The sequence below is a fragment of the Xyrauchen texanus genome, chromosome 27, assembly GCF_025860055.1.
Source record: "Xyrauchen texanus isolate HMW12.3.18 chromosome 27, RBS_HiC_50CHRs, whole genome shotgun sequence".
Classification (NCBI taxonomy): domain Eukaryota; kingdom Metazoa; phylum Chordata; class Actinopteri; order Cypriniformes; family Catostomidae; genus Xyrauchen; species Xyrauchen texanus.
Genome location: NC_068302.1, coordinates 27,580,168 through 27,608,023, shown reverse-complemented (window position 1 = coordinate 27,608,023; position 27,856 = coordinate 27,580,168). Strand labels below are relative to the sequence as shown.

At 39.7% G+C, this 27,856-nt stretch overlaps 1 protein-coding gene across 2 annotated transcripts in view; it reads left to right on the top strand.

Annotated features, from left to right (window-relative positions):
• ajap1 (adherens junctions associated protein 1) overlaps positions 1–27,856 on the top strand; it is a 100,492-nt gene that overhangs the window by 48,442 nt on the left and 24,194 nt on the right. For both annotated transcript variants that reach the window (XM_052094674.1, XM_052094675.1), the window contains exon 2: positions 11,418–12,136. In XM_052094674.1, coding sequence (XP_051950634.1) covers positions 11,418–12,136 — 719 coding nt within the window. The remainder of the gene's footprint in view (positions 1–11,417; positions 12,137–27,856) is intronic.

Below are 27,856 nucleotides of genomic sequence, written 5' to 3'. Positions count from 1 at the left end.
TGTTGATTGATATTTATACTTATAAACAGATACTCTAAATTCTAATTGAATGAGCCGTGCATTTTAAATTAAATGTGCTGTGAGCGATTTTAGCTGTTCTAGAACTTCCACGAGACTGAGCCATTAGACACGCCCCTTCTTTCCAAAACACCACCCTACAAAGACAGCGTTAAGTCCGTCACCAAAAAGTAGAGCAGCAGTGCATCTTCTCATAGTTTAAAAAATAAATAAAAAATAGTAACAAAATAGCGCCCTCAACTGACACTGTGATGAATCTGAATATGGCATTAAACCTGAACATTCCGCTTCAACTATTACACTATGAGAATGTGCAAAATGATTGAAAGGCAGAAAGCACATCAAAGTCTTCTGATTAGCTGATCAAAGAACATGCTATCACATTTTGTTTGCTTTTTACACAATCTAGTGCTGTCACAAACACTGGTGAGATATCTCAGGACACTTATTTCAGTGATATCTTTTAGGGAGAAACTTTTATTATATCATTCCAAATATATTTTTTTATTTTTCGTTTTTTGCTAACAGCACCTTTAAAGGGACAGTTCACCTAAAACAAAATCCTTACATGCATGACTTCCTTTTATTCTGTGGAACACAAAAGCAGATGTTAGCATCAGTAAGCATTGATTTTTATTGTATGGAAAGAAGATGCAATGAAAGTGAATAGTGAGTGTGGGTGAGTGACAGAATTAGCATTTTTGGGTGAATTATAATTTTCAGGCACTATGTTTCTCTGTTGCTTCACATGTTACAGTCTTAAGATTATTAACTACATTATTTACTTGGTTGAAGTTTACTGTTAATTTAATATTGGTATCTATTATCATATTGCTGTTGTTGGTGTGTTACTCTGGTTTGTGTCGTACCTTAAAAAAACCACTTACCCCTGGTAAAATATTGGTCTCTTATGGCTTTTTGCTTTTTTTTATTATTAAAAAGGCCATTGGAAGTAAATATTAAACTTTTAATTGACTTAATATGGAAACTATTAAATCACCCTGCCATGGGTTGTTTTATAAAATAGTTTGAAGAATACAGTTTGTAAATACTGATAATTCCTTCTGTTCAATTACATGTCCTTGTTTTTACTCTGGTTAGGATAAACCGACTGTCTGATCCAAGGATTTAGTTCGCTGTACCAGGATCCAACTGACTCACATATAAGCTGCCCACTTATCCAAAATACAGGCATGATATCCATATTTATTTTCAACAGTTCTCTGAAGTGTAATTCAGCTGAAAAATTGGTCCATGAGTCATATGTCACTGAGCATTTGCCTTCCAGTTAGAAACCATTCAGTTTCGGTTTCTCAGGTTTTGTCTTGTGTCTAGAGAGTATGTGTGATGATTTGTAATTGAACGAATGAGATCACCGTACTTGATTGTCCTGTGTGAAGACGTTAACTCATCGGATGTGAAGAAAGCTGAGTAATGCACAGTACTGAATGTTCCTGGGTTTATCCCTGACCATATGCTCATCTACCAAAACTCCAGTCTCATTTAAGGAAATCTGTGGCAGTTCTAATCATAATCCTTCTGGATATGTGTAGCTGATTGTATATGTATTGCATTTAATCCATATTTAGAAAATGATTATTTTATATTTATTAGTGCAGCACATCTTTGCAAACTTTTACAAAAGGGTTTTCTAAATGAAGTACAAATATTATTTATCATCACAAAATCAACCTAAACCCATTAGGTTAAAACAACAAACCCTTAGTTTTAAGGGTTAGATCAAGTAGTAATAGCTTGATAAGATAGAAATTGCAAGTAATTTATTTTTACAGTGTACCCTGTGGCATTGTGTGGTATTTATATGAAGGAATTTCATTAGCATTAAGATTGTCAGGATTGTCTGTGGTTTGTTGTTTTTATGTCAACCACAGTTTAACTGTGAGTGTTGAATGTCACTTGAGGTTGGATTTCAACATGCTTTGCTCATGTCTAGTCCTAAGAGGGGTGGTAAATAACTGCTTGACCTATAAAGAGGAGTTATACAAGACCCACCCCACACCCTCCTATATACACACATAACCCCATCAGTGCAGACCTGACAAATCCACCGAACCCCACCCAACTACACTTCTGTACAGCATAAAACTGAAAATGGAACAGAATGCTAGAGACACGTTTTTGAAAGTTGAAGTTGTTTTAACTTGACATACCATCTTAAAAACATGGTGCTCCTGCATAAGATGCGGCACAGAGGTCAAATACATCTATTTAGCGCATGTTTACATAGGAAAACAATTGAAAAACAATACTGATGGATGCGAAAACATATACGGTGTGAATGGCCCTATTACGTCATCACACTAAAATGTATGTTTTCAACAGCAAAGCAGATTGGGAAACAGATTGTACTGCCCAAAGTCATACTTACCAGCCCAATGTTGCTATGTTGGGCTGGTAAGTATGTTCAAACAAACAATGTTTTGATAGTACCACAATGTTTACAATTTTCGAGGAAATCAACCTATATATGGCTTACTTGTAGATGTCTCTGCATATTAAGCTGTGCTTTCACACATCACCTTTAATTTAAACGAGAAGAAAGAAACGTGGGAGGGAAAACATTATTAAGAGAGTGAGTATGGTGAGAGGAATGAGGGATGGTGAAAGGATACAGAAAAAATAAGAGATGAAAAGTAAGGGGCAATTTACACGACAACGTTTTCAACTAAAAGCTGACATTTTTTTTATGCATTTTGGCTGTTCGTTTACATTACATTTTTGGGGCCTGAAAACGTAAACTTTTGAAAACAGGTTTCAAAGTGAAGGTTTTTGAAAACAATGCCCTTATCATCTCCGTGTAAACATACAAAAATGTGAATTTGTGAAAACGATTATGTCTAGCATACGTGTATTAAGTGTTCAGTCTATAGGTATTAACTTTGTGAACTTCGTCCTTACCTCCAGGGCGAACAGACCAACATGAGATCACCTGTTGGAGTCCTTAAAAAGGTGGCGTGCTTTATAGTCCACGGTCACTTGTAGTAATAAAGCAACCTCATCGTCCATCCAGACAAAATTGCTCTATGCTTTCACCATCTTCATTGTTTGTATTCAATGCTCTGTGGAAGAATGCTTATGTCTGCAGGCGCGTAATGTTTCTTTACAAAGTGACATCACCTACTACTAGCCTGGCATGCATAATACAGCATTTTTAGTCATTTTCATGGATCCGCGTGAACGGGAATCATTTTGACAATGTTATCGTCTGTACGTGAAACTTTTCAAAAACACAAAGGACAAACGTTTCTGTTTTTAGTACATCTTTGTCATGTAAACGTACCCTTAGAGTGGCCTCTTCTCAGTATAATGGATAATATTGTATTAAAAAGTTCCCAATAATTTGTTGCATCATCAAACATGAAGCATCTGTAACCTTTAGCTCCTGAGCTCTGTTAATAAAAGCTTCTGTGGTTCTGTGCTCTGGTATGGGTAAATGAAACCAATAGACAACATGAGGAGACAGGCCACACTGTTAAAACTGAAGGGTTAATATTATAAGTTCAACATGGCGACTGTGGAATTGTAACTCTCGCCTTTCAAATAAAAGACCTCCAGTCTCGATCTTCCCGGAAGTGCATGACGAGCTGACGTGATTGCGGATAGCACCTTTTTACTGCCCGAACCCGGTCCTTTGGCTCGTCCACTCTCACTACCCTCAATGAGGGGACGACCGAGGGTTATGCCGCGATGCCCCGAGTGGACAAAGCGATCGTGGCACACCTGTGGCCGCTGAACGCTACCACCTGGCAGACTCACCGTCACTGATGACAAAAACCCTACAGTGCTGCCGGGCAGGCCACTTCTGCCCTTCGTGCCATGGCCCTCTCTCAGGTCCATTAGGCCGAAGCTCTGAAAGAGTTAAACAAGGGTAGTTCTGATTCCGTTGTGTTACAAGAACTGTGCTCGATGGCCTATCTTGCCCTCTGAGTGATATAGGTCACAGCACGATCCATCGGGCAGATGATGTCCACACTCTTTGTCCAGGAACGCCACCTATGGCTGAACTTGGTCGAGATGAGGGAGGCAGACGTGGCACGGTTCCTCAATGCCCCATATCCCAGGCCAGCCTATCGGCGACACTGTCGAGGACTGCACCCAGCATTTCTCGGCAGTGAAGCAACAGGCAATACGGCACATCTTGCCCCGCCGCGGCTCAAGAGTGTGCACACTCTGTTCACCAAGGGCATTCCCCTTTGGCAACCCAAGCACAACCGGCATTTACATCCCGGGCAACCTCAACGTCACAGCAGATCACAGTCACCCTCGTGGCTCCATACTGGCCCACTCAGACCTGGTTCTCGGACATCACACTCTTCGTGACAGCTCCTCCCTGGTAAATTCCCCTGAGGACGGACCTTCTTTCTCAAGGACAGGGCACCCTCTGGCACCCACGCCCAGACCTCTGGAATCTCCATGTCTGGTCACTGGATGGGACGCAATGGACCTAACTGGTCTACCGCCCACTGTGTTTAACAAGGCAGCTCTACTCGCTGAAGTGGTGTATCTTCACTAAGTGGTGTTCTTCCCGGAGTGAAGACCCCCAGAGCTGCGCAATCGGGTCAGTGCTTTCCTTCCTGCAAGAGAAGCTGAATGGGCAGCTTACCCCCTCCACCCTCAAGGTTTATTTAGCTGCTATATCAGCACACCACGACGTGGTTCAAGGTAAGTCCCTCGGTAAGCATGACCTGATCATCTGGTTCCTGAGAGGCACTAGGAGGCTGAACCCTCCTAGCCCAAGCCTCTTTCGCTCATGGGGTGTCTCCGTGGTCTTCTCAGGCCTACGGAGAGCCCCCTTCAAGCCCCACGAGTCAGTTGAGTTAAAGTCTCTCTGAAGACTGCCTTCCTGACTTCCATCAAGAGGGTCGGGGACCTGCAAGCATTCTCTGTCAGTGAAGAGTGCCTAGATTTCGGGTAATTGATCAACAGGTTTTTGATTACCTTATTAACCTCCTGTGATGTATCTTCCACGGCAGGTCTCCCCCTTCCTTGTGGTAGACCCGCGTCTCCCTTGGCAGAGCCCTCTCAGCCCCGGTCGCTGTGTTTTTAAAATCTCCCCCCCTGCGTAGGGCAGGACTTACCACCGGCAGGGCAGGGTGTGTCTTCCACAGGGCCTTTTCCCCCTGATAGAAGAAGAACAGAAAAGGACACCTTCCTTTAATGAAAATGTTTAGGTCCCAGCTGAATAATTTTTCTATGGAGAGAAAAACTTAGAGAGAAAAGGCTGCGGCTGGCGTGGCCTGCTCCCATATATGTTACGTGACTTCTTGGGGTGTCTGGGGAGGCTCCGTGCATCCCGAGTGCATCTGTTCCTATGCTCATAGTAACCTAGTAGCTTGCCTACACCTGCATCGGCAATTCACATGACCAGTTCAGTCATTGTGGCATTTCGTATATGGGACCCCTAGTGTCACTTCATCGACACAACGTCGAGTGAGTGACAGAAGGGGAACGTCTTGGTTACTGCTGTAACCTCCATTCCCTGATGGAGGGAACGAGACATTGTGTCCCTCTTGCTACAGACAGAACTTTACCGCTGTAACGGCAGGGTCCTTGTCTCGGTTCCTCAGTGCAAAACCTGAATGAACTTGCCTGCCGGCCTCCCTATTTACCTGTATGTCAGAGGGAGTGGCATGCAAATTCAACTTGCCAATTCTCATTGGCCTTTTTCTCAAAGATCTAAAGGTGAATCGGGCTCCCAAGAACGACCCCTAGTGTCACTTCATCGACACAACGTCTCGTTCACTCCATCAAGGAACGGAGGTTACGACAGTAACCAAGACGTTTTCTGTTCTTGGCTGACAGAACTTGAACCCAACATGATCTTCTGCTGTTGTTGCCCATCCACATCAAGGTTCGACATGTTGTGCATTATGAGATGCTATTCTTCTCACTACAATTGTACAAAGGGGTTATCTGAATTACTGTAACCTTTCTGTCAGTCTGACCATTCTTCGTTGACCTCTCTCATCAACAAGGCATTTTCGTCCACAGAACTTTTTTTTTTTCGCACAATTCTCTACACCAGGGGTGCCCACACTTTTTTGTGTGATGATCTACTTTTAAATGACCAACTCAATAAGATCTACCAACTAAAAAAACATTTCATTTAAAATAAGAAAATGCTTGTTGGGACTACTGCATGTATCCCTACAAGGAATTCATCTTCTAATTAATAAAAAAATATATAATAATGTTCAATGTTGATATCATTCAGTTTTAAAACTAAACCCAAAACACCTACAGCACAATAGATTACAATAGCCAGGGCATTTAACTTATTCTGATGACTTGCACTGAATGGAATCAGACAGTTTTGCCTAATCCGGGCAGTAGCATCGCAATTTCGCGCTCTGTTCTCAGAAGTCCTTGGAAGGCGCGTATTTGCAAACCTAGTTGTCATGGCAACTGAATAAACAAAACCTCACCTGGTGAATATTACTCGTCAAGTGCAAGTCAGACAGAAACTAAAAGAAGGAAAGACATTATATTTATTTTTTAATAAAATTGAATGAAAGTACATTTACATTTTGTGCGATCTACCAGCATTGCCTTTGCGATCGACTGGTAGATCGCGATCGACGTATTGGCCACCCCTGCTCTACACTATAGAGACTGTTGTGTGTGAAAATTCCAGGAGATCAGCAGTTACTGAAATTCTCAAACCGTCCCACCTTGCACCAACAATCATGCCATGGTCTAATTCAATGAGAAAAATGTTTCCCCATTCTGATGTTTTTATGTGAAAATTAACTGAAACTCCTGACCCATATCTGCATGATTTTATACAATACACTGCTGCCACACTATTGGCTGATTAAATAATTGCATGAATAAGTAGATGTGCATGTGTACCTAATAAAGTGGCCGTTGAGTTATGTATTCAAAGACTTCAGAAATTAACTGGTTATATTCAAGTTAAAATATGTATTATTACTGAATCAACCATACTACTTTGGGTTACACCAGCTAAAGTAATTTTTAAAGGTTAAATCAACCAGGTTCCACTTTTTTCTGTGTTGAAAACAAGAGTTTGATCATTGTCTTTCAGGCTTCCTAAAGATAACATATTTTCCATTTTACTTTTAGCCTCTTCTTTTAACTTGCATGTGTCCGGAAATGTGTTATTTTAACAATTTCCTTAATAAATTAAAAAACGTTTTATCATAAATATGGATGAGAAAATAATATTGAATATAGAGCAATTATTTACATTCTCAATAAGTCTATTTGTTCTGCTGTTAAAGCGGCTAAGCACAAATGTTATGCAAGCTTGCAAACATATTGACCATTATCCTAATGAATATCCAAAAAGGGGAAAATTTATTAAAGTCTTGAAGATTTTATTTATTTCATTCATTGCTACTTTATTTATTTGTTTTTGCAGTTGTTATCAGTTTAATGTATTACACAGTCATATGAAACATTGAAAAATGTAAATGTGGGCAGGTATTCTGTCTCTTACTATTGTTAAGCTGGGAATTCAAATTGTTTTCTTTGAAAATCTAACTAGAAACAACAAGACCTTTGAATTTTGGATGATGTCTTGAAACACAATGCAGAATCTAAATGGGCTACACTATGCTGAACTGACCTGAATCTTAGACAATCCGTTATAAGTAAAGACCAAGGAGGGGGTTATTCATAGAAATAACACCCTGTCTTCAGCTACCCTTAATTTAGCATTCTCTGTGAATTCAAATGATGGTGTAGTCACCTAATTTCATCAATAAACCAGAGGACTGCTATCATTAATAGTACGACATCCCCTCCAATACATCCCCTTAATTAAATACAATGATGTTCTTGGCAGGAATTGCATTCTAATGGAACACATTAGCAGAGGGAGTGTGAGTCAGGGCCCACTGAGGCCCTGCCCAATGGGACTGAATTACCTTATTAGTGAGGTAAAATCTCACAGGTGAGAGGCCAATGCAAGGTCCTGACCCAGTTCAGTCAGACCAGATCCCTCAAGTCCACTTTGTAATAGCAAAGAAGAGAGATGTGAAGAGAGGCAAAAGGGGGGAAAAAATGAAGAGCAAGGCCCCTCTCCTTGCATGCTTGAGGAATCCATCTTATTCTTGAACAGATAAAGCAGCATGCTGAACAAGCTCTTTATCGTGCTGTTAAGTATAGGTAAATTACTTGAAATGGCGCTTTATATGACAGACTGTTTATTCTCCTCTGGAATGATAGTTGTCAAAATTCCTCATAAACTGTGATGATTTACCACCAAAGCCTTGCTATTTTAATTATCAGCAAGAAGTGTGGCACTATCTGAGGTTTCGAAGAGAAACCAGCTGCTATTACAGTTTTCTCTCTCTTTCTGATGTTCATATTATTCTGTTTACCACAAATATATAACTCGTTCCTTCTGACAGTTCTTTCTGCATCTACCCACATCCCTAGTTCCTCACTTAGGTAATTTGATTTGTCTCAGCTTCAGACAGCCTCAACTGTTTACCATCTATGACTGCATCTATGACCTACCATCTATCTGCATATGTTTACCAATGGTTCAGCTAAGTCAATATCAACTCAATAGGGCTAGTTATCTAGACTAGGGACAAAATTATTCCCAAAAGTTAGTAATGACAAAACTGACTATTTCACCCAAAAATGTGTGCTATGCATATTTATGCTCATTAAAGTATCGCGTTGTTCTTGTATCACCTCTTTTCACCACAATTGCTAATTCCAAATCTGAGTTCCAAATCGGCATCTTACGAAGGCAGTTCAATAAGTTTTGGAACAGACCCATAATATACACTGCTTAACAAATGTATGGCCATGTAGGGGTTCATTAATCCCTTTAAATTAGCCCTTGACCATGACCAATTTGATCGAAGGACAGTAAAGATAACAGATTCTTTATCCCTTTTTGAACTCTCTCTTTCTGTCTTGCTCAATAAAGATCCTTGGTTTGTAGATACAACACTATACTCATAAAAAGGTATGACAGCTTGGGCCAATGTACTAGAACAAATACCAAACCTTAATCCTTAGGGAAAAGCCCTAGGCCAGTAGTTCCCAACGTTTTCAACTCGTGGCCCACACAACCAAACACATACATTTCCACGGCCCACTGCAAACATTTTAACGGACCCGGCTATTTGTGTCGGGTTAATAACCGAGGACTCAGAAGTGGATTATTAACAGTCTTTATTGAATAAACTGGCAATGAACAGAAAAACAGATAACGGGTCTCCAAGCCTCGAGAGATCGGGCTGGCAGTGCTCAGGAAAACGGGAAAACCAGATCCAGGCATAGGTCGGCAGCAGGTAGACTGGCAGTGGAGCAATCAGTCAGAGGGAACAGTCAGAGCAGGGTCAAGATGAGCAGAGTCAAATCTGGCAGAGACCTGGAGCACTGGACAAAGCAAACAAGACTAGAGTCAGGCTCAAGTGACAAGCGCAAAGCGAGAGCAGATATAGAGCGAACAATCAATAGAGAGAAAACAGGTGAGAAACCAGCTGTGCTGCGTGCAGCTGCCAGGTTGAAGGGAATAACAAAAACAAAGACACAAGGGAAACAGAACTGAAAAGACAGCGATCAAACCCGAGTCCTGACCATTTGTAATTTGCAATGTGTGAATAATTTGAAAACAACAACCATGAAACAATCTTAGCTTAATGGATAACATAAAGACTTCTATGTGATTGAAAATATCAGAAAGGTAGGACAATTTTGTAAGCCACTTTAAATCACTGAGGCGGTCCGAAAGGTGAAATTTTGAGTCGGATAAAAGAATCTGTGCTTCGTTGCGTAATTCGAAGAGGCGAGTAAGCACCCTGCCCCGTGAAAGCCATTGTACCTCAGTGTGTAAAAGAAGCTGAACATGGTCACTGCCCATTTCTTCACAAAGAAGTTGAAACAAACGTGACTGAAGGGGCCTAGTCTTTATGAAATTAACTATTTTAACAGCCTCATACAATACACATCTGAGATACAATACACATCTCACGCGCGCAATGACTCTGTTGCGATGCCCCACCATCGCTCTTGCTCCATCTGTGCTCAGACCCACGCATTTAGACCAATCTATTCAATTTGACACAATAATGCATTCAAAATATCAAATATGGCTTCGGCAGTTGATTGAGCCAGCAGCGGCTTACAGGAAACCTCTTGTAATTCTCCGTTATGTATATATGCCTTTTCTCCACACATCACGCCAACCATTTCTTTCACAGCAGGTAAAATCAAATTTTTTGTGTGAGGTTTTCCAGCATTTGCGATGAGCTTTGCTACACGATAAGATGCCTCCACTGCTTTTCTTTTGTCGTTGCCAGAGCATGCAGTTTCAAGTGTTTTTTTCCTGCTTTGGTACTCTAAGTTTGTTCTCCAAAAACTGAATAGGCTTGGACACATATTCACATGTTTTTTCTCCAAGTGCCATTGTAGTTTGTTCGGTTTCAAAGCTTCATTTGACAAGACTTCTGAGCATACAACACAGAGCGGTAGCTGCTCGTTCTCCGCTCCCACACATGTGAAACATCTGTATCTATCCTTTTCAGTGACCCTATTGATAACAATTTATCCATTTTTAAATCTGTTGTAGCCCACAGTTACTGTATGCAGCAAGAATATGACAAATTGGTGGGTTATTCTTAAACAAACCAATCAGTGATCTCGAATAGTGAACGCACAGTAACAGTTTAATATTTATTTGTATTTACTTAATTATATATCGAATTATGATATTTAATTAAGATTTAGAAATGTTTACATATATTAACAAAATTATTATTACGGGCCCACAGGTGGAAAACCACTGCCCTAGGCTAAAAACAAGGTTTTTAAACCATAGAGGCAGAGTCTCAGTGGAAGTTAATGGGGCATTTTGTGGTTGAATGGGTTGTAGGTGTTCCTATCTGTGTCAAGATAATTAGATCAATGACAGATTCTAATTTTATTAGATGTAAAAAATTTAACAAAAATTTAAAAATGTAAATACAAATGTAAAAATGTAACAAAGTAAATGTGTGAGGGCTTTGAAAGTAAAAGTCTTTGAAAACAACATTGAAGAGTGCTTTTAGCATCTAGCTGTTAGGGGGGAATCAGACATCTAATTAATATTGGAGTTCAATTTATGAGAATTTAGTGAGTCACAGAGCAGAACGAAGCCTAGAGCGAAAATCGCTAGACTGGAAAATGGAGTTGGAAATAAGGACACTACAAAGAATGCTGCATAGGCCTATCTGTTCTGTCTTTGAAAGATCTAACAAGGGAGTCTTTAATGTAAAGAACTTGCGTGACTCTTATTGTGTCTGCATCCTCTTGCTGTGATGTGATAGTGGAGGATGAAAACAAGCACTCTGATTAAGGTGCTTAAATTTGGCTGATTTCTCTCTTTCTTTCTTTCTTTTTCGGCTCTCCAGTTCCATGGTTGCTTGGAGACCTGGGGGAATGCTGGGATGTAGAATGTGGATCCTCTTCGTCCTTGTCCATATAACATTGGATCTGTCTCTGTGTGCACCAGCAGGCCAGGGGCTCATACTCAAACTACTGCCCAGAACAGTGCCCTACCGGCAGCCACACACTCTGCCTATTCGGGACATGCTCAATGGCCAGCACACGAGGACTCTGGGCACCTTGCATCATGGTTTTTCCACCCCTTTGCCATTACAGCTGGGGGGCACCACGTTATGGGGGCAAAGGAACCGCCGGTCTCTCCAGAAACAACAACTTTGTGCAGAGTGCAAATTGACCCCCTCCGACAAAGGAAAGTCAGTTGCATTACCAGATGGGAGTAAATCTGATTTAAATCTGCATTTATCTCGCTCACAGAGGCAGCTGAAAGGGGATGCCTATGACTCCCTGGAGGGGAGGACCACCACAGTGGCAGGATTTATTGACTGGGGCCCCACAGGGGTTGATGAGGGACTTGAGGAGGATGCAAGGGTGATCCCCAACACCACAGTCACCTCAATAACACCCTCCACCACCACAGTTGGTGTAACTAGCACTACTACACGGAGCCTCCAAAGGACGTATGCGGTGATTACAACCACGCATCCTAAAAGTCACAGCACCACACAGCCAAGCGCTAACTCCAGAGTGACTGCCAAACCACAGAAACCCTTTGGGGACACACCAGGTAGGGCATCTGAATGAGTAATGTCATAAATGTACCGATTTAGCTTTTGTTTTCAAATTGATGTTCTGCCATTGGTTCAGGCACTTTATTTTTACTGATCGGATAGCTATCTGATCATGAAAATAACAAGTGTCAATGCCCTCCAAGATGTATGCCAATATTGCCCTCAATGCCGGCCAAGTGTGAAATAATCTGGTTGTTCAGGTCACATGTGTAAAACATTATTCCCCCCAAATGAAACTATGTCAGAACACAGAAGTTTAGGAGCCCAAAGATGAAAAAAACAAAAAAACATGTGGCACATAACAGTTGTTGTCTTTTTTTTATACTGCAATTATCAAAGCAATCTTAGCCTCCTCTGATTTTTATGGGCCAAATAAAGTGCAGCAAAATGTTGTTGCAAAGCATTTGCATCATCACAGAATTTAACATTATATTTGCATTACACTAGACTAGCGTCTCATACAGAAAGATGCTTTTTAAACTGATTTTGGAATAAACTCTCCGTTTGCCATTGGTCGAACAAACAGATAGTCAAACAGATTTTACAGCTAGTAGCTTTGGTTGATCCCATGTAGTGAAGGGCTAAATTAACCACTGAAACAACCAGAGGAATGTTTGAAAATGTCACAGAGCCCCAGTGTTTACTTTTTTTGGGAAAGCAACCTATGAATCGTTTACTTACATTTGTCTCTGCATATTAAGCTGGGATAGAACAAAATATTTTATTATCCACAAATTTGACACATCAGCTTTTAGCATGCAGAGATATTTTTAGGGATTGGAAAGTAAATTGGTTTAAGGTCATGCATGAACACGGTGCAGAGGTCTTTTTGGTACTCATCACAGGGCAGTTCATCAAACACTGTGTGGGCTCTTCTTAGAAAAACTGAGGGTGGAATACATTCTCAAAGCTGTACTTGGCACATAACTGGCAGAAAACTTTCAGCAAAGAAGGTGGTTGAATTGTCGAAGAGCCAAGAGCATGCGTCTAGCTACTGTTTTGGTAAAAATCTTGGCATGCTCATAAAACTTTGCTATTAAATAAAACAAATTTTCAAAAACTGTTGCACTGCTCAACATTTAAATGCAAACAGAGAACAAAAACAATATGCTGTTTTTGAAAGTTTTTCTGATTGCTCAGTTTAATTGGTTAATAGGCTAATTGAGAGAAACATGAGGCTGCTGGATGGTGTTGAAGTGGAGATATGCCATCTATATATACTTACGTACTGTTATATTTATGATCATTGGCTGTATTTCATAATCTACATTATGTACATGACAGAGCCAGCTGCACATGTTCTGGATAGAGTAGCCAACATATGGTAACCTCAGCATCTGGAGAATATTGTATTCTTTGTCCTAGAAGGATGATGATTAGCATTAGCTTTAATCACCACCAGTCTGCAATTTGTCCTTGTTGGTAATGCAAAGGCTAGTCCTCCAGAGTGCCCTCTGGGTAGATCAACTATTGTGCTCCATAAATCTGTGCAAAACTTTTGACTGTCAAACAAATTGGTTTGACACTATCTGTGTATGCTGTGCACTGAGGTCTGTTATAGTCTGCAAATTGGGTGAAAGTTTAATGCCCAATTAGGAGCATGGTACAACCACAGACATATGATATAAAACACAACTGACATGACACTCAACATGGACTAACTGATGACTGGAGGAAAAGATGTTTTGATTCCACAATTGTATAATGCATATCTGCGGTACTGTGAAATTATTTATCTTAACCAGTTTTGCACATTAGCATGCATAGATTACATTCACTGAGAGGGACATTAACAATACATTCCTCCATTAAATTAGATTAATGGTTAGTAATATACAAGCAAGAACAATTTTATGACTTCCCTGAATGGGCAAACATACGTACATCAATGCATGTCGAATTATATTTCAACACAAAGGTCAGCCTCCAATCAAATGTCACAGCCTCATTAAACAAAGGAATGATTAGCTAAATTAAGTCTATCTGGAGTGAAGACAGCAGTGTCATAACATCTAAAGGCCAACGTGAGGCTTCCCTTAATCTCTAAATTGCTGTTCCAATAACCTCCTCCCTTCCTCTTCTTCATTTCATCTGATCTTTATAAGTACTGGGAAGGTAAATGCAAGATAGCAAAAGCAGCAAATTGACAGCTCACAGTCTTTACCTGAGGTAGACCTGATGTAGTGTATCACGTTTGTAGAGCACCATTATATTATTCTTGTGCAGTTAGCAGTTTAATCTCCAATTTGCTGCTAAATTAATTTGACTGGTTTGTGTTTTTTGCTCCAGTGTGTGGAAGCAAGTGTAATTGGCTCATCTAGACAATGCTGTGATGTTTTTGCATATTTTAATTATCTGGGGAATAGGAGAAATACCAGTGTTAATTGCTATTTTAATACAACTGAGGCGTGAAAATTGAATAAATTGTTTAGTCCATAGCTCTCTTTTAAGTGGTATTTTGCCATAAAGGAAAGAAAATGTTGGAAAGTCACTCATCACTGACTCAAACAAATAATAAGCAACATCAGAATATTAAAATCTGAGCAGTAAAATAATATAATGACAGTCAGTCCTGTTTTTTTTTTTTTTTTTTTAATGTTCAAGCCAAATCTATACCCTTGGACGTGCCTTTCATATACAGTATGAAAGTGTAGTGCACTTAATGCATGTCATAATTATCCATATCTGCAGAGGTAGAACTGAACCTGTCTGATGAAATGAAATTCCAATCAAGGTGATGTCCCTCCACATCCCCATTCAGTGAGCATCTCAGGTAAATTTAGCCTCTAGCAAACACCTGCACCAGCACTAAACTGCTTCTGACATGTCGAGTAATGGGGGGAAAAAGCCATGGGCCATGAATACAAAACCAGAGCATTAGGCATACGAGCAATTGTCCAGCTCAGTTCATGTCAGAGCATGTGAAGTGCAAGGAGATAAGTGTCACTGTTTGTTCACATGTCTCTTTTAAGTCCAGGACACCAGCAGCATTAGTATTGATGCTCTAGTTCTTTTTTTACTAATGGTGATATTTTTCAACAGAACATGTTGCTAATGGACATAACAATATTTTGTCATACTTGCTGGAACTGCAATTAATATTTTATGAGAAGTTTAGCTTTTGTTAACCTTATACAAATAAATACATCTTACCTTGGTGGTTTAGGGCAGGTGCATAGAACACAGTTAAAAACATCTTAAAATCCACGATCCCGGTTCCGGGATTTAAAATTACGTCAGTAATAATGTACTTCCAATTTTAAATGTATGCGGAGGAGTTATGAGCTCATATCTGGTACCATTTGAAAGCTTAGAATGTCTACTTTCTTGAGATATGCATCACTTTGGCATTTGTTTTACACTAAGTAACTTATTTACAATAAATTACATAGTTCCACCCATCAAAAGTCGTGTCATAATTATGTGCGTTTTTGAATTAGTAGTGGGAAGTTCGGATCATTTTACTGACTCGGATCTTTGAGTCTCGTTCAGCAAAATGAACGAATCTTTTTTCGAGTCATTTCGTTCATTTCAGCAGAATATAATTAAATGTCATGTTAAATAGCCCAAAACATCAAGTAGTCTACTTACGAAAATGTTGATTCAATTTGAAATAAATAAATAAAAATAAACTATAGGGTAATGCAGCCAAAGCCAATTTATAAGAAACCGAAATATTAATTTATTAATTGGGTCTTAAGTTTAAGCTATTGCAGTTAGTTCACCTCACCTCCTTTTTCTCCGCCTCTTGTGTCATCGGGTTCGAACTTCAAAACGTTAAAAATACTTAGTTGTCGATGTCGACTCGTCAGTGTCTGTGTGTGGGCCGTGTGGTGTGACACAGCAGCCAATGCACTCACTGACTGCATGCACATGCAGCATACCAGTCCGGATCCGGAAAGATAAATGATTAGTTCAAGTCTCGACTCTCGAGTCTTCGGGTTTATAGTGCTATGGGTTTGTGAGTCTGACTTGAAGAACGAACGACTCGAAACCGAAGAGACGAACTAATCATTTCTCTTTCCGGTACTGACAGCATAGTCTCTATGGGACTGACAGGAAGAACGAAAGACTCGGACCCGGCCGAACCCGAAGACTCGCGAAAGATGAACTAATCATTTATGACTTCATGTACCTTATGCGATGTTGCGCGCATGCGCGGTCAACACAAAATGAACGAATCACTCTCTGAGACAACTCGGTAGTCCCGAGTCATATTAAAGATTCGTTCAAAATGAACGAATCGTTCATGAACGACACATCACTATTTTGAATACATATGTCTCATATCGCTCAAATATGACGCACATGTACAAACCATGTATCAAATGAAAGCTCTCATTGCCAGTAAGAAGTTCCAATAAGTCTTTTTATTGAGGTATAATCACATATCTAATACACTTCGAATGAATCATGAAGTGAAATTATTGAATATTTGCCGTGCTACTCGCACTAGACAGCACAGTTAGCCACAAATGCTACATAATCCTTTACCTTAGGTTATTTTCTGCAAAATGAGCCGTTTTTCAGTGTTTTCTGTGGTTGTGTGCCCAAGTAATCCCTCGATATGTCACACGAGTGCAGAAACACCACAAAGTAATGTTATATGATATTCAACAATCCAGGAAAATATGTAAACATCCGATCCGGATAAAGCATATATTGCCGTAAAGCTTAGACCCTCCGCTTTCCGGCAATGTCTCTCAAGATCAAATAGACCAGTCAGGGGCTGTGATATTGCATCCAGACTGTGAAGTGATCACTGGGTAGGTTACGTGCGCAAAACACACAGACGCGTCTCACCAGACACCAGAGCGCATATTTACCACTTTCAACAGTGTTTTATGTAATGACAAAGGGTTTTCTGTAAAATTACACTGGGATTTTGCATTTATAGCACTGTATATGGGTATGGGGAGACTTTAGATTTGGGTAGGCGGAAAGTACACCAAAAAAAGGTAATAGTCCTCCCTTCAAATAAATTGAAATAGATATTAAATAAAACATGATACAGACAAAATTCCTTTTTCAGGTATTTGCTGACATCTAGTGGAAACAGCCAAAACTGTCTGCTTGCTGCTAGGGTTTACAGGGCTTGAGTTATACACTTTCAAAAATGAATTTATATAAAAAAAATCAAAAAGCGCCTCTTTTTTTAGGAGGGTTATTACTGTTCAGACAACATATATTTAATTTTTTTTTTATTTTTAGCAGTGTTTTATGCAACTTCAAAGAGTTTCCTGTAAAATGACACCAAAACTGTGTATTTAGGCCAAAGTATGTGGGAATGGGAAGCTTTTTAATTTGGGTAGGCCAAATCCAGGCGGAAATCCCCAAAAATGGCAAGGTTCTTAAGAGGTTAATGCAATGGTTGTAAAACTTTAATAAATAACACAATGTTCTGGTAAACAAAGTTTTGTTTTTTAATAAAGTTTATACAGTAAATTACTATTTACCAGCATGTGACAAAAAAGTAATTTTATTTTTTAAACTATATTAATTAATACATATTTTTTGTACATGTATTTTTTACTTCTAAACAGAATGTTGATGTCCTTGTTTATTCACTGTGATGCAAACAATCAAAACATGAAGAAGACTGATTGAATCGTGATTTAACCCAAACATTCTGCTTGGGAATGCTACCCATTTTCTGCCTTAAAAAAAAAGTTTACGTCCTTGTTTATTTACTGTGTTTCAAGCAATCCAAACACAAAGAAGACTGATTGAATCGTTATTTAAACCAAACATTTGGACAAGTTCCCCAATTTTATTATTTTTGTTTTAATCATGAGCATCCGAGACAGCCTAGAAACTGCACACTTTAATAATGAACTGTATCTGGCTTTCCCCCAAGGAACATTGCATCGCAACTGTGTGCAATGTATCACGTACCAGCTTCTGTCCATCAGCTGAGTGCTGACTAAACTATATTTTAGATTGATATTGTTTCTACTGGTGACAGTCTTGTCTCTGGGAGCACAATGGAGATTTTATCGCTAGAGACCACAGTGATTCAGCTGTTTACTGTTAAATTTTTGTGCATGTGCATAAGAGCATGCTTTTATGTGTTTATGTGTGCATGAAAGCCTGTGTTGTGCATGAAAGCCTGTGTTATTGCTCATAAACAGAGTCCAAAATGAAATTCCAATCAAGGGCCAAACCTGAGAATAATTACCTGCCATGATATATTGTGTTGTATAATTGTATATATTGTGTTTATTTTATTTAAAAAAATATGTGTTCCTGTAGCTCAACTGCTTGATTATGGTGCTAGCAACAGCAAGTTTATGGGTTCAAATCCCTGGGAACTCACAAACTGATAAATGTATACTTGAATGCACTGTGTCACTTATATTGAAAGCACTTGGATAAAAGCATCTGATAAATGTAAAATATAGTTGATCACTTTGACAATGTGATTATTTTGCTGTTTTTCCTTGCATATTTGTGACAGACAGCGCAGTCACATGATGAGCCTCATAAAATCCTGAGGACACAACATGATTTTTTTCCTCATGTTTTCGTTTTGGTCTCTTAACAGCCTAATCACACTGTTATTTTGGCAACAGTAGGTCAAACATTTTGCTACTGAAATTGGTCTGTGCTTACCAAAATTCGAATTACTGCTCTCAGTGGCTGAAGCTGGAAGTGCTGTTTAGCATAAGGCCGCATGGGCACATAACCCAAACCCCAACCCTATACCTAACTGTCCGTGGAGTAAAAATTAAATTTTCGAGTGAAAATGCAATCTCCAAATTGCATTCACCATTTTTCCAAATGGACCAGAACCCGTGTCTCGGGGGGGTTGCTCGTGCAATGCAATCAATAGTGCTAGAGGGAAATGTACTTGCACTTGACTCCATGCAAAAATGTCTGAAGGGGGATGGCGTTTGTCAGTAATTTGGCTGAATGGGGTTCATACTGTATCAAGGTACATGTACTTTCGGAAGCCAAATGTCAATTTTTCTGAGATAATTTTACTAAATACGAGGAATATTCTACATGTCTGTGTCCACATAGAGTTCTGGAAAAGGAAGAAAATTTTAAATGTAACGTTCTTCAGATAAACATCTGATGGTGTGATGTGTGACATGCCATTTGTTTTATAAAGTTGAAGATTTTTAGCGTACACCGGGGCTAAAGGCCCCGCTGGGTAAAAAGCTCCTTTGATTTTATTTTCTTCCAAAACACTATTAGCAACATAGACTACCACAGTACTTTCCTAAACACCTGTTTGTCTCTATGCACTACAAAATATTCCTGATTCATGAGATATTTGCTAATATCTCTAAATGATAATGTTGCATCAATTTGATGTAATTTTTTTATATATTTTTTAGATGTTGCAAATCAATGTAGCTAGGGGAATTTACAAATTTATTTTGAGACAAAATGCTTATTTATAATTTTTAGTTTTGTTAAAGGTCATTAATTCAAAAGTTTTTTAATAGCTGTCCTATAAATTAAAGTGACTGAGTGATGGTATTTGGTGTACAAAGCCCCCCTGTATGGAGTGGTGGTGGCGTGGTTGGCTAAGGCACATAACTGGTAATCAGAAGGTTGCTGGTTCCATCCCCACAGCCACCACCATTGTGTGCTTGAGGAAGGCACTTATCTCCAGGTTGCTCCGGGGGAATTGTCCCTGTAATAAGTGCACTGTAAGTCTGCCAAATGCATAAATGTAAATGTTACAGGGGCTAAAGACCCCTAGAAAACACATATTCCCTTTACAAAAAGCTTCACTATGATGCTGCGCTTTTGCTAAGCACTATGGGGAATAATCCTAGTTGTGACCGAGCTGAAATAATGTGTGTAACATGTCAATGAACATTGACCGGAATTTATAGCCTCGGCTGATGTAATCATTAGATGCACCTGCGGCCAGGCTATAAATGGATACGTCACCAGGTGTCGTCAGAAACTCTTTTTTCAGAGCGATTCTGTTTCTGTGTGTTTCACAAACCCTGTCAAAACTTTCTTTCCTCTGTTAGGAGTTATAATTGGTTAGGCAGTGTGCAGTGAACCTTTTTCTCTTTTCTCTTCTGTTTAGAAAATATTATATATATATCTAAAATAGAAAAGAAAAAAAGAGAGAATGACTGAAAACCGCAAACGATGCGCATTAGTTTCAGTTTTTGCTCTGTTTGTTTGGGGGAAGGACGCTGCTCTCGCGTTGCAGCAGGGCGGGTGCGAGCACTGCGATTGCTTTAACAGGCAAAGTGCTTCGCACTTGCCTCGCTTTCTTCCGGGAGTCAGCACTCAAGGTTGCACTGTTATCAGTATGAACAATTTACAGGTCTCAGGGCGACCGCATCCACGGTGATCCCTCTGGACTTTCTGCTCATGAGAACGTTTTTGTTGTGGCCCAAAGCCAGGGGATTTCTTCCAAGGGCCAAAACCCCTAGGCCAATAAGGGTTACGCGCCTCAGGCTTCGTTCCCTTTCTATGTGGTTCAGACCCCGGTTTTCTGCCTTGGGTCCCACTCTAGGTGCGTCTTGCTGTCGCAGGCTGCTAACGACAGATGCCTCCCTGACGGGCGGGGTAGCAGCCTTAAGTGGTCGTCCAGCTTAAGGGGATAGGAGGGTCTTCAGCTCGGTTGTCACAGTCACTGTCTCGGGTTGACGGCTGTATTTCTGGTCCTGAAATACCTCCTCCTGAGGCTGCCATGTCTTGGTGCAGGTGGACAATACAGCGGTAGCCTCTTACATAAATCATCAAGGAGACCCATGTTCTTGTCAGCTGTATTTTTGATGCGTCTGATTCTCCTTAGGGCCCAGGGCAAGCTCCTGTCACTCAGGTCAGTTATATCTCTGGATGGCCGTATGTGGGAGCAGATTTACTGTCCAGACAGAAAATATCAACGGGGGAGTTAAGAACTCCACCCTAAGGTAGTAGTTGTCCAGAGTTCGCCAGCAAGGGTTTTTGCCTCTTACTGATAGCACTGCCCTGGCCGAACAGGGCTTGGTTCTCAGAGCTAATTTCTTCCCTCGATGGCTCGCCTTGGGCAATTCCAAACAGCAAGGATCTTCTATCTCAGGCACAGGGAACAAGTTTGGGTGAGATCTTAGGGCAAAAGAGGACCTCTTCGCCTCTATGAATAGCGCAGTGTCTCCTCTACTTCTTCCTGAAATCACCCTGCCCCCTTGGGTCTGGACGTTAAGACACATACATGACCCAGAATGCGTCTGTATGCATTTCTTTCCCCGGTTTCTCTGCTCCCGGGAGTCTTGGCAATGTTCACCAGCAAGGGTCTTGCCTCCTATTGGCCGAACAGGATATGTTTCTCGGAGGTAATACCTCTCCTCGACGGCTCGCCTTGGGCGATTCTGAACAGGGAGGACCTTCTCATCCTTGGCCCGAATCGTAAAACCTTTCATATCTGGCCCCTAAAGGTACCAAATGAGGTTCACAGGTTTTTCTCTTGAGGTTATCAAGACAATTTCAAGTGCTAGGGCTCCCTCCACTTGGAACTGATCTGGGTAGATTTTACATGGCAGAAGAGGACCTCTTCTGCCTGGGGGGGGTGATCGTAGTAATGCATACATAGTACAAATGCGCCTGCATGCGTTTCCTTCTACTAAAGTTCATATTACACAACCAGCTAACTGCCAGTTTGCTTCAGTTCTGGATTTTCTGTAGAAACAACTGTCAGCGGGCACTTGCCTCGCAACTGCCAGGTTCAATGTGGCCACTGTGGTTTGCCACGGCTTGGTGGGCGGGGTGCCCTTGGAGGTGCGCGGTCAAGCTTCGCCAGTAGGTTTTAGGGCACACTCTACCAGAGGGCTCTCCTCCTCTAAAACCTTGGCTAGAGGTCTCCCTCTGCAGCAAGTTTGTGATGCGGCAGGTTGTCCTCTCCGCACACATTCATTCGATTTTTATAGTTTGGATGTTCTGCCACTCCGGGCTCTTATGCCCTTGAGTCGACATCTCAAGCTCATGTCTGGACAAGTTTCTGTTGCGATAGGTTTCTCTTCGCACACATTCATCGGACTTTATGGGTTAGATGCTTTGCTACTCCAGACTCTTATGTCCTTGAGTTGACATCTCAGCCCATGCCTAAACAAGTTTGTGATGCGGCAGGTTGTCCTCTCCGCACACATTCATTTGACTTTTATAGTTTGGATGTTCTGCACTCCGGGCTCTTATGCCCTTGAGTCGACATCTCAGCTCATGCCTGAACAAGTTTGTGATGCGGCAGGCTGGTCCTCTCCGCACACATTCATCAAAATGTAATGGTTTAGATGTTTATGTTACTCTTACTCCTATGCCCTTGAGTCGACATCTCAAGCTCATGTCTGAGTCCTCTCGCGTTTTTTTGAGTACACTGCACAACCGTAGGGGTCCGGACAGCCCCCAGTGCGGCGGTGTGGGTATTGCGTTCCCCATAGCGCTTAGCAAAAGTGCAGCATCATAGTGAAGCTTTTTGTAAAGGGAACGTCTCGGGTTACATGTGTAACCCTTGTTCCTTGAAAAAAGCGGAACGAGATGCTGCGCTTCTTTGCCGCACTGGGACGTCCCAGGACTGCTCTTCAAAAAGAAGTATCTGATGACACCTGATGACGTATCCATTTATAGCCTGGCTGCAGGTGCATCTAATGATTACATCAGCTGAAGCTATAAATTCCGGTCAATGTTCATTGACGTGTTCCACACATTATTTCAGCTCGGTCAAAACTAGGATTGTTCCCCATAGCGCTTAGCAAAAGCGCAGCATCTCGTTCTGCTTTTTTCAGGGAACAAGGGTTACACATGTAACCCGAGACGTTTTTTTTTAAGTAAGGTGGAATAGATTTGTACAGAAAATTTTTCAAAGTGGTCTCAACTTGACTGATCTAATCACAATGGAGATTAATTTGTTTATAGAATAATTGAGATGTCATAAAATGCCAAATGTGTTTGAAATTAACAAGTCACATTATAATTTTTATTTGTATAGTGCCTTTCACAACACACATCTTTTCAAAGCAGCTTTACAGAAAATCATGCATTAACAGAAAATGAAACTGTATATATCTATATTTATAATATAGCAGGAAATCATGCACCCTTTTCTGAAGTCAAATTCTAAAATTTTGCACCATATCTATTGCCCTATATATCTAAATGACATCGTTATAACCCCCCTGGGGGCCTTTTACCCCAAGCGTGGCTCCCTCACCACCTTTTCTTTAAAAAAAACATTATATCACACAAATTATGTTGCTCCATCAATATATATATATATATATATATATATATATATATATATATATATATATATATATATGAAAACCTTGTGACCAGAATAAAAGCACATTTTTACTTAAGATGTGCCTTTAGCCCTGTTTTACCCTATGTGACTTTCATCATCAAAATCATTCTTACGGTTTAACTTGAAACATGTATTATGTTGTAGCTCCTAATAAAGTTACTAACCAACTGGCGAATAACTCTTATTGGCTTCCTTGCTAAAGACAGTTTTTACTCATACTTGGCGCTTGGTGAAAGTTAATTTTGAATCCTGCTTGTAAGTGTTTGTGTGTGTCATTTGTCTCTATTTAAGATACTAGCATTACCATGAAGATCACAGATGGAGCCTTCAGGTTAACGGTGTGCGTGAGTTGTTTAAAATGCCTTACAGTCCTGCTGCTCTGTGCTCTGAGCTCGTTATCACCTCCCCTGGCTCAAAGGTTAATTGAACATTTAATAAGGAAAGACAAAATTATGCATGTATTCAAACTGGACTGTGCTTAAAAGTTAATGGTTCGAAAAGCAAATTTTTTGTTAATTTAGTGAAATTATGTTGTGACATCCTAATAACTCTAGTGAGATGCTCTGCTCAATGAAGGGTGTTCAATAGTAATATGAGAATTATAATAACTACAGTGGAGCTGGGAATTTCACATTCCACTCAAATGCAAATTCTCATCTAATCCACTAATCCTTTTCCTGTTGCAAAAATACAATCAGATCTATTTCATTGATCCCCAAGGAGAATATCCGACATCGTCTCCAACACAGGTGTTGAGACTTCTACCGTTAAACCACAGCTGTTATATCTGTCAATCCTCCTTATAATGAGATGTGTTTTTTTAAGCTACTAAGGAAAGATTTAATTTCAGGTCTCCAAGGAGTCTACAAGAAGACATTATATTCTAGAACAATATTATGAGATGTTTCAGGTGCAACAACTTCTAAGTTGCTGTTAAAAAGTGATTGCTTTTAGTTAGAATTTAAATGTGTTCCAGTTTCATTAAAAGGCTTGACATTTTTTATAAATTCCTTGACAGGTGTGATAAATTCACTCACAAGCCCTTAGGGATGTGTCTTACCCACTATGTAATATGAACAATATAGGCTTTGTCCGAAAGCTCAAAAATATTGTCTTTGCAGCCAGAATGGTTTACGTAACATCCTGTCTACTAAGATGCCTTCTCCTAGTTGGTTTTTGAAGGCAGCATAGATTTGTCCTTCACTGTATATGTAAAAGAGTAAAAATTACATTTGAAAGAGTGGTTGAAAGGATTATATTTGTTTATAAATGTCCATTATTTTCAGCCTATGTCTTGGTGATAAATCTCTTACTGGTTTGTGAAGGAGGAAAACAGTTTTGGAACACAAAGGTTTCCTTTTCAGCACAACAAAACAAACACACACAATATGGCTTCATGCGTCGCACTCTCTCCCCTCCAGCAGTCTGGACTGCCCTCATATCTCTCTCCAGCTCTCACAGCAACACAAAACAGCTGTTAGAGATAATTTGCCACAGGTGCCAATCCTTACTGCTCTTCCTCTCCCAGCCTCGCTCTCCACAGATGTCACTTGGCCACGTCTCCAACAACACAAACTTTTTTCAAATGTCCGATTGAAATAAGCATTGTAGTCATTAAATATTTGTTTGGTTAACTCTAAAGCTCACTTGAATTTGGTCTATATCATTGGAAATTATGTTATGATGCCTTGGAAGGCAGTCAGAAAACAGCTTTTTTTTAGAAGGTACAGTACCTTCATACAAAAATGTTTTCTATTAAGTCATTACCTGACTGGGCATTGAGGCAGTAGGTTTCAGAAACAGCCATTATGTTAGAGGTGCTGTTCTTCCCAAAATTGAATGTTCAATATGGACCGTTCAGGTTTACAGTGGAAAACCTTTTTGCACTTGATAAACTCACATGGTTGCTCTGACAGACAGCAATGAAGTAGTTCAATCAAGGGCAACTTCATTATGTGTTAAGTACCACATTCACAGTGTTTAGAGCAATAGTTTGGCCACTTTTCCCTCCCTCACTGTACAGAGCGATTGAATTATGGTAGAAAGCCTTTGAACCTGGAAAAAAAAGGAATTTAGGATAATTGGCTCTGAACCTCCTTGTTTCCTCTCTTTTTCTTTCGGTCTTCTTGCAGAAAGTGTTTTGGATTGCTGTAGCTCAGTGGAAGTCAAGTGAGATTGACATCTTGACATCTACGTTAATTGGAAATCGCAAACCATCAGCAGGTGCAATGAGAGTTTTCCCTCAACCAGGTGGAACGTGTGGGAGGACAACAAAGGCAGCAGAGGGGAGGAGGTTAACACTCGGAGGAGGAAAGACTTCACCCCTTCCTCCCATGCAGCTCCGAAGCAATCCAAATTAGAGATGGTTCCTGAATATTTGCAGCTTGTGGGTGTCAGTTTGTTGGCAAGACTTTCATCAGGGCTATTTTCATTAATGAATGAGAGAGGGGCATTCAAAAGGTTTGAAAACATTTCTTTGAACAGAAACCCAAAGGAATGGTGGGGGTGTGGACTGCATTTTTTTTATCAGCATTTATCAGAATTTAGTATGAGATATGAGTTATTTTATTTATTCCTCAACAAAGGGTTAATAGTTGTCATTATGGTAAATGTAAATTAAAGGGTTAATTGTTAAGTCAGCATTAGTTGCTGTTTGCAACCCATTTTATTTTCGTAATGTGACATATTTCTGAATGAAACAGGATATTCAACAAGAATAAATGCACAACGGGACAATTTTCTCCATGGGGAATGGATTTTATAGGGAAAGTGGGTGTTACCTAATAATATTTCACAATAAAACAATGCCTAAATAGCTATTTACCTATTAGTTAACAATATAATATATCATACAGCTAAAGTGATGAAATTCTGCAGAATTAGAAAGTAATTTCAGAGGAGCAAGTTATTACAATTTAAATACGATTACAAAGAAAAACACTTTTTTCTTCTAACCAAACTACCGCCCACCCACCTTTGGAAAAGTGTACATTGCTGAAATTTTCAAAATAAAAGAATAGGAAAATAGAGTAATTTTTATTTTATGTTGACTTCAAGTTAAGGTTTCTGAAATAGATAGACAGAATACAAGTCAGTGACTGAATCACTCAGATATCTGCATTGTGGATGTTTCCCCATCTTCAGTTTCCAAATGTAACGTATGCCACTGCATCCATTGTAACTTCACTAGACTTAAACAGTGGATAAAATTACAAAGGTACACTTCTCAATCAGAATGGTAATAATAAAGATTCAGTCATTCTCAATGGTTTGTGAGTGTACAACTGTTGCAGAACTAAGAAACAGTTTTCTACATAATGTACTCAGCAAATCTGTGCGTGCTGATATTCAAATGATCACCCATGCATGATTAATGGTTGCATTCATAAGCAAAACCATCGCATTCATTCACGCATCAACTACATTCAAAAGACATTATTTTTGGTGTACACCCCTGCTTTTAAAGCCAAAAAAATGAATCACAAAGCGTAAAATAACACATTAATTGCCTACGCTGAATTATAAAGCATAATTTTAACTGTGGGCTTTGTATGTTACATTCTATCATAGTTCTGTTTAAATACTGAAGTTGAACAAATCCAATCCATTGACATTGCTCATAATTTTTCAATTACTAAGTCTGTCACTTTGAAATAACTTGATAGTCATGTGACAAAGGAGCAGATAAGGTGCCCTCAATGGTGACTATATTCTCATAATTCTCATTAGAATGATGGGTGCATACGGGTCTTTTGTTCTGAAATTGTCTTTTCAGGGAAAATCCCCATATTACAAAAAAAATTATAATTGCTTTTGGAAAATTATTTAAAAATAGATTCCTTACCCCACAGATTCAGCATGCACAGATAATATATGCATAAGCTCAAAATTAAAAAAAAAATATAGAACTGATTTTCATTTTAATAGGACACAGTCATCATCAACAATCCTTTTCTATCTCCTCATACTCAGTCTGTCTATCTCTCTCTGAGATTTCACTGATAATAAAATTATACCACTCCCATTAAAAACCCAATCGAGTTCTTAGATTACTGTGAAAATCAGGTGATAGTGCTGGGATTTGCTGCAAAGCTACAATGAATTTCCAAGGTGTGATTTTTGGTGAGAGCGCTGCTTCTGTTAAGCCAATTTAAACTTGGCAGCTGCATAGCAGTTTATTACAAGTATGGATCTTGGATACTCTTGCATACAATTTTATGTTATGACCCCCCACCCTGCTACCACAACTGTGAAGTATGATGATACATACTGTGCAATGGTAGAAATGTGTCAACCGCCAGAGATTTTGCTATACTATTTATATTATATTTACTGATGTGTGGTCACAGTTATGCATTGATCGGCTATTTTATAACAGCTCATCCAATCATAAATTAAAGCTATATGTAATTTATGTTTTGTGTTTTACGTCTTTTTGGTTACTTAGACATTAAATTCATGT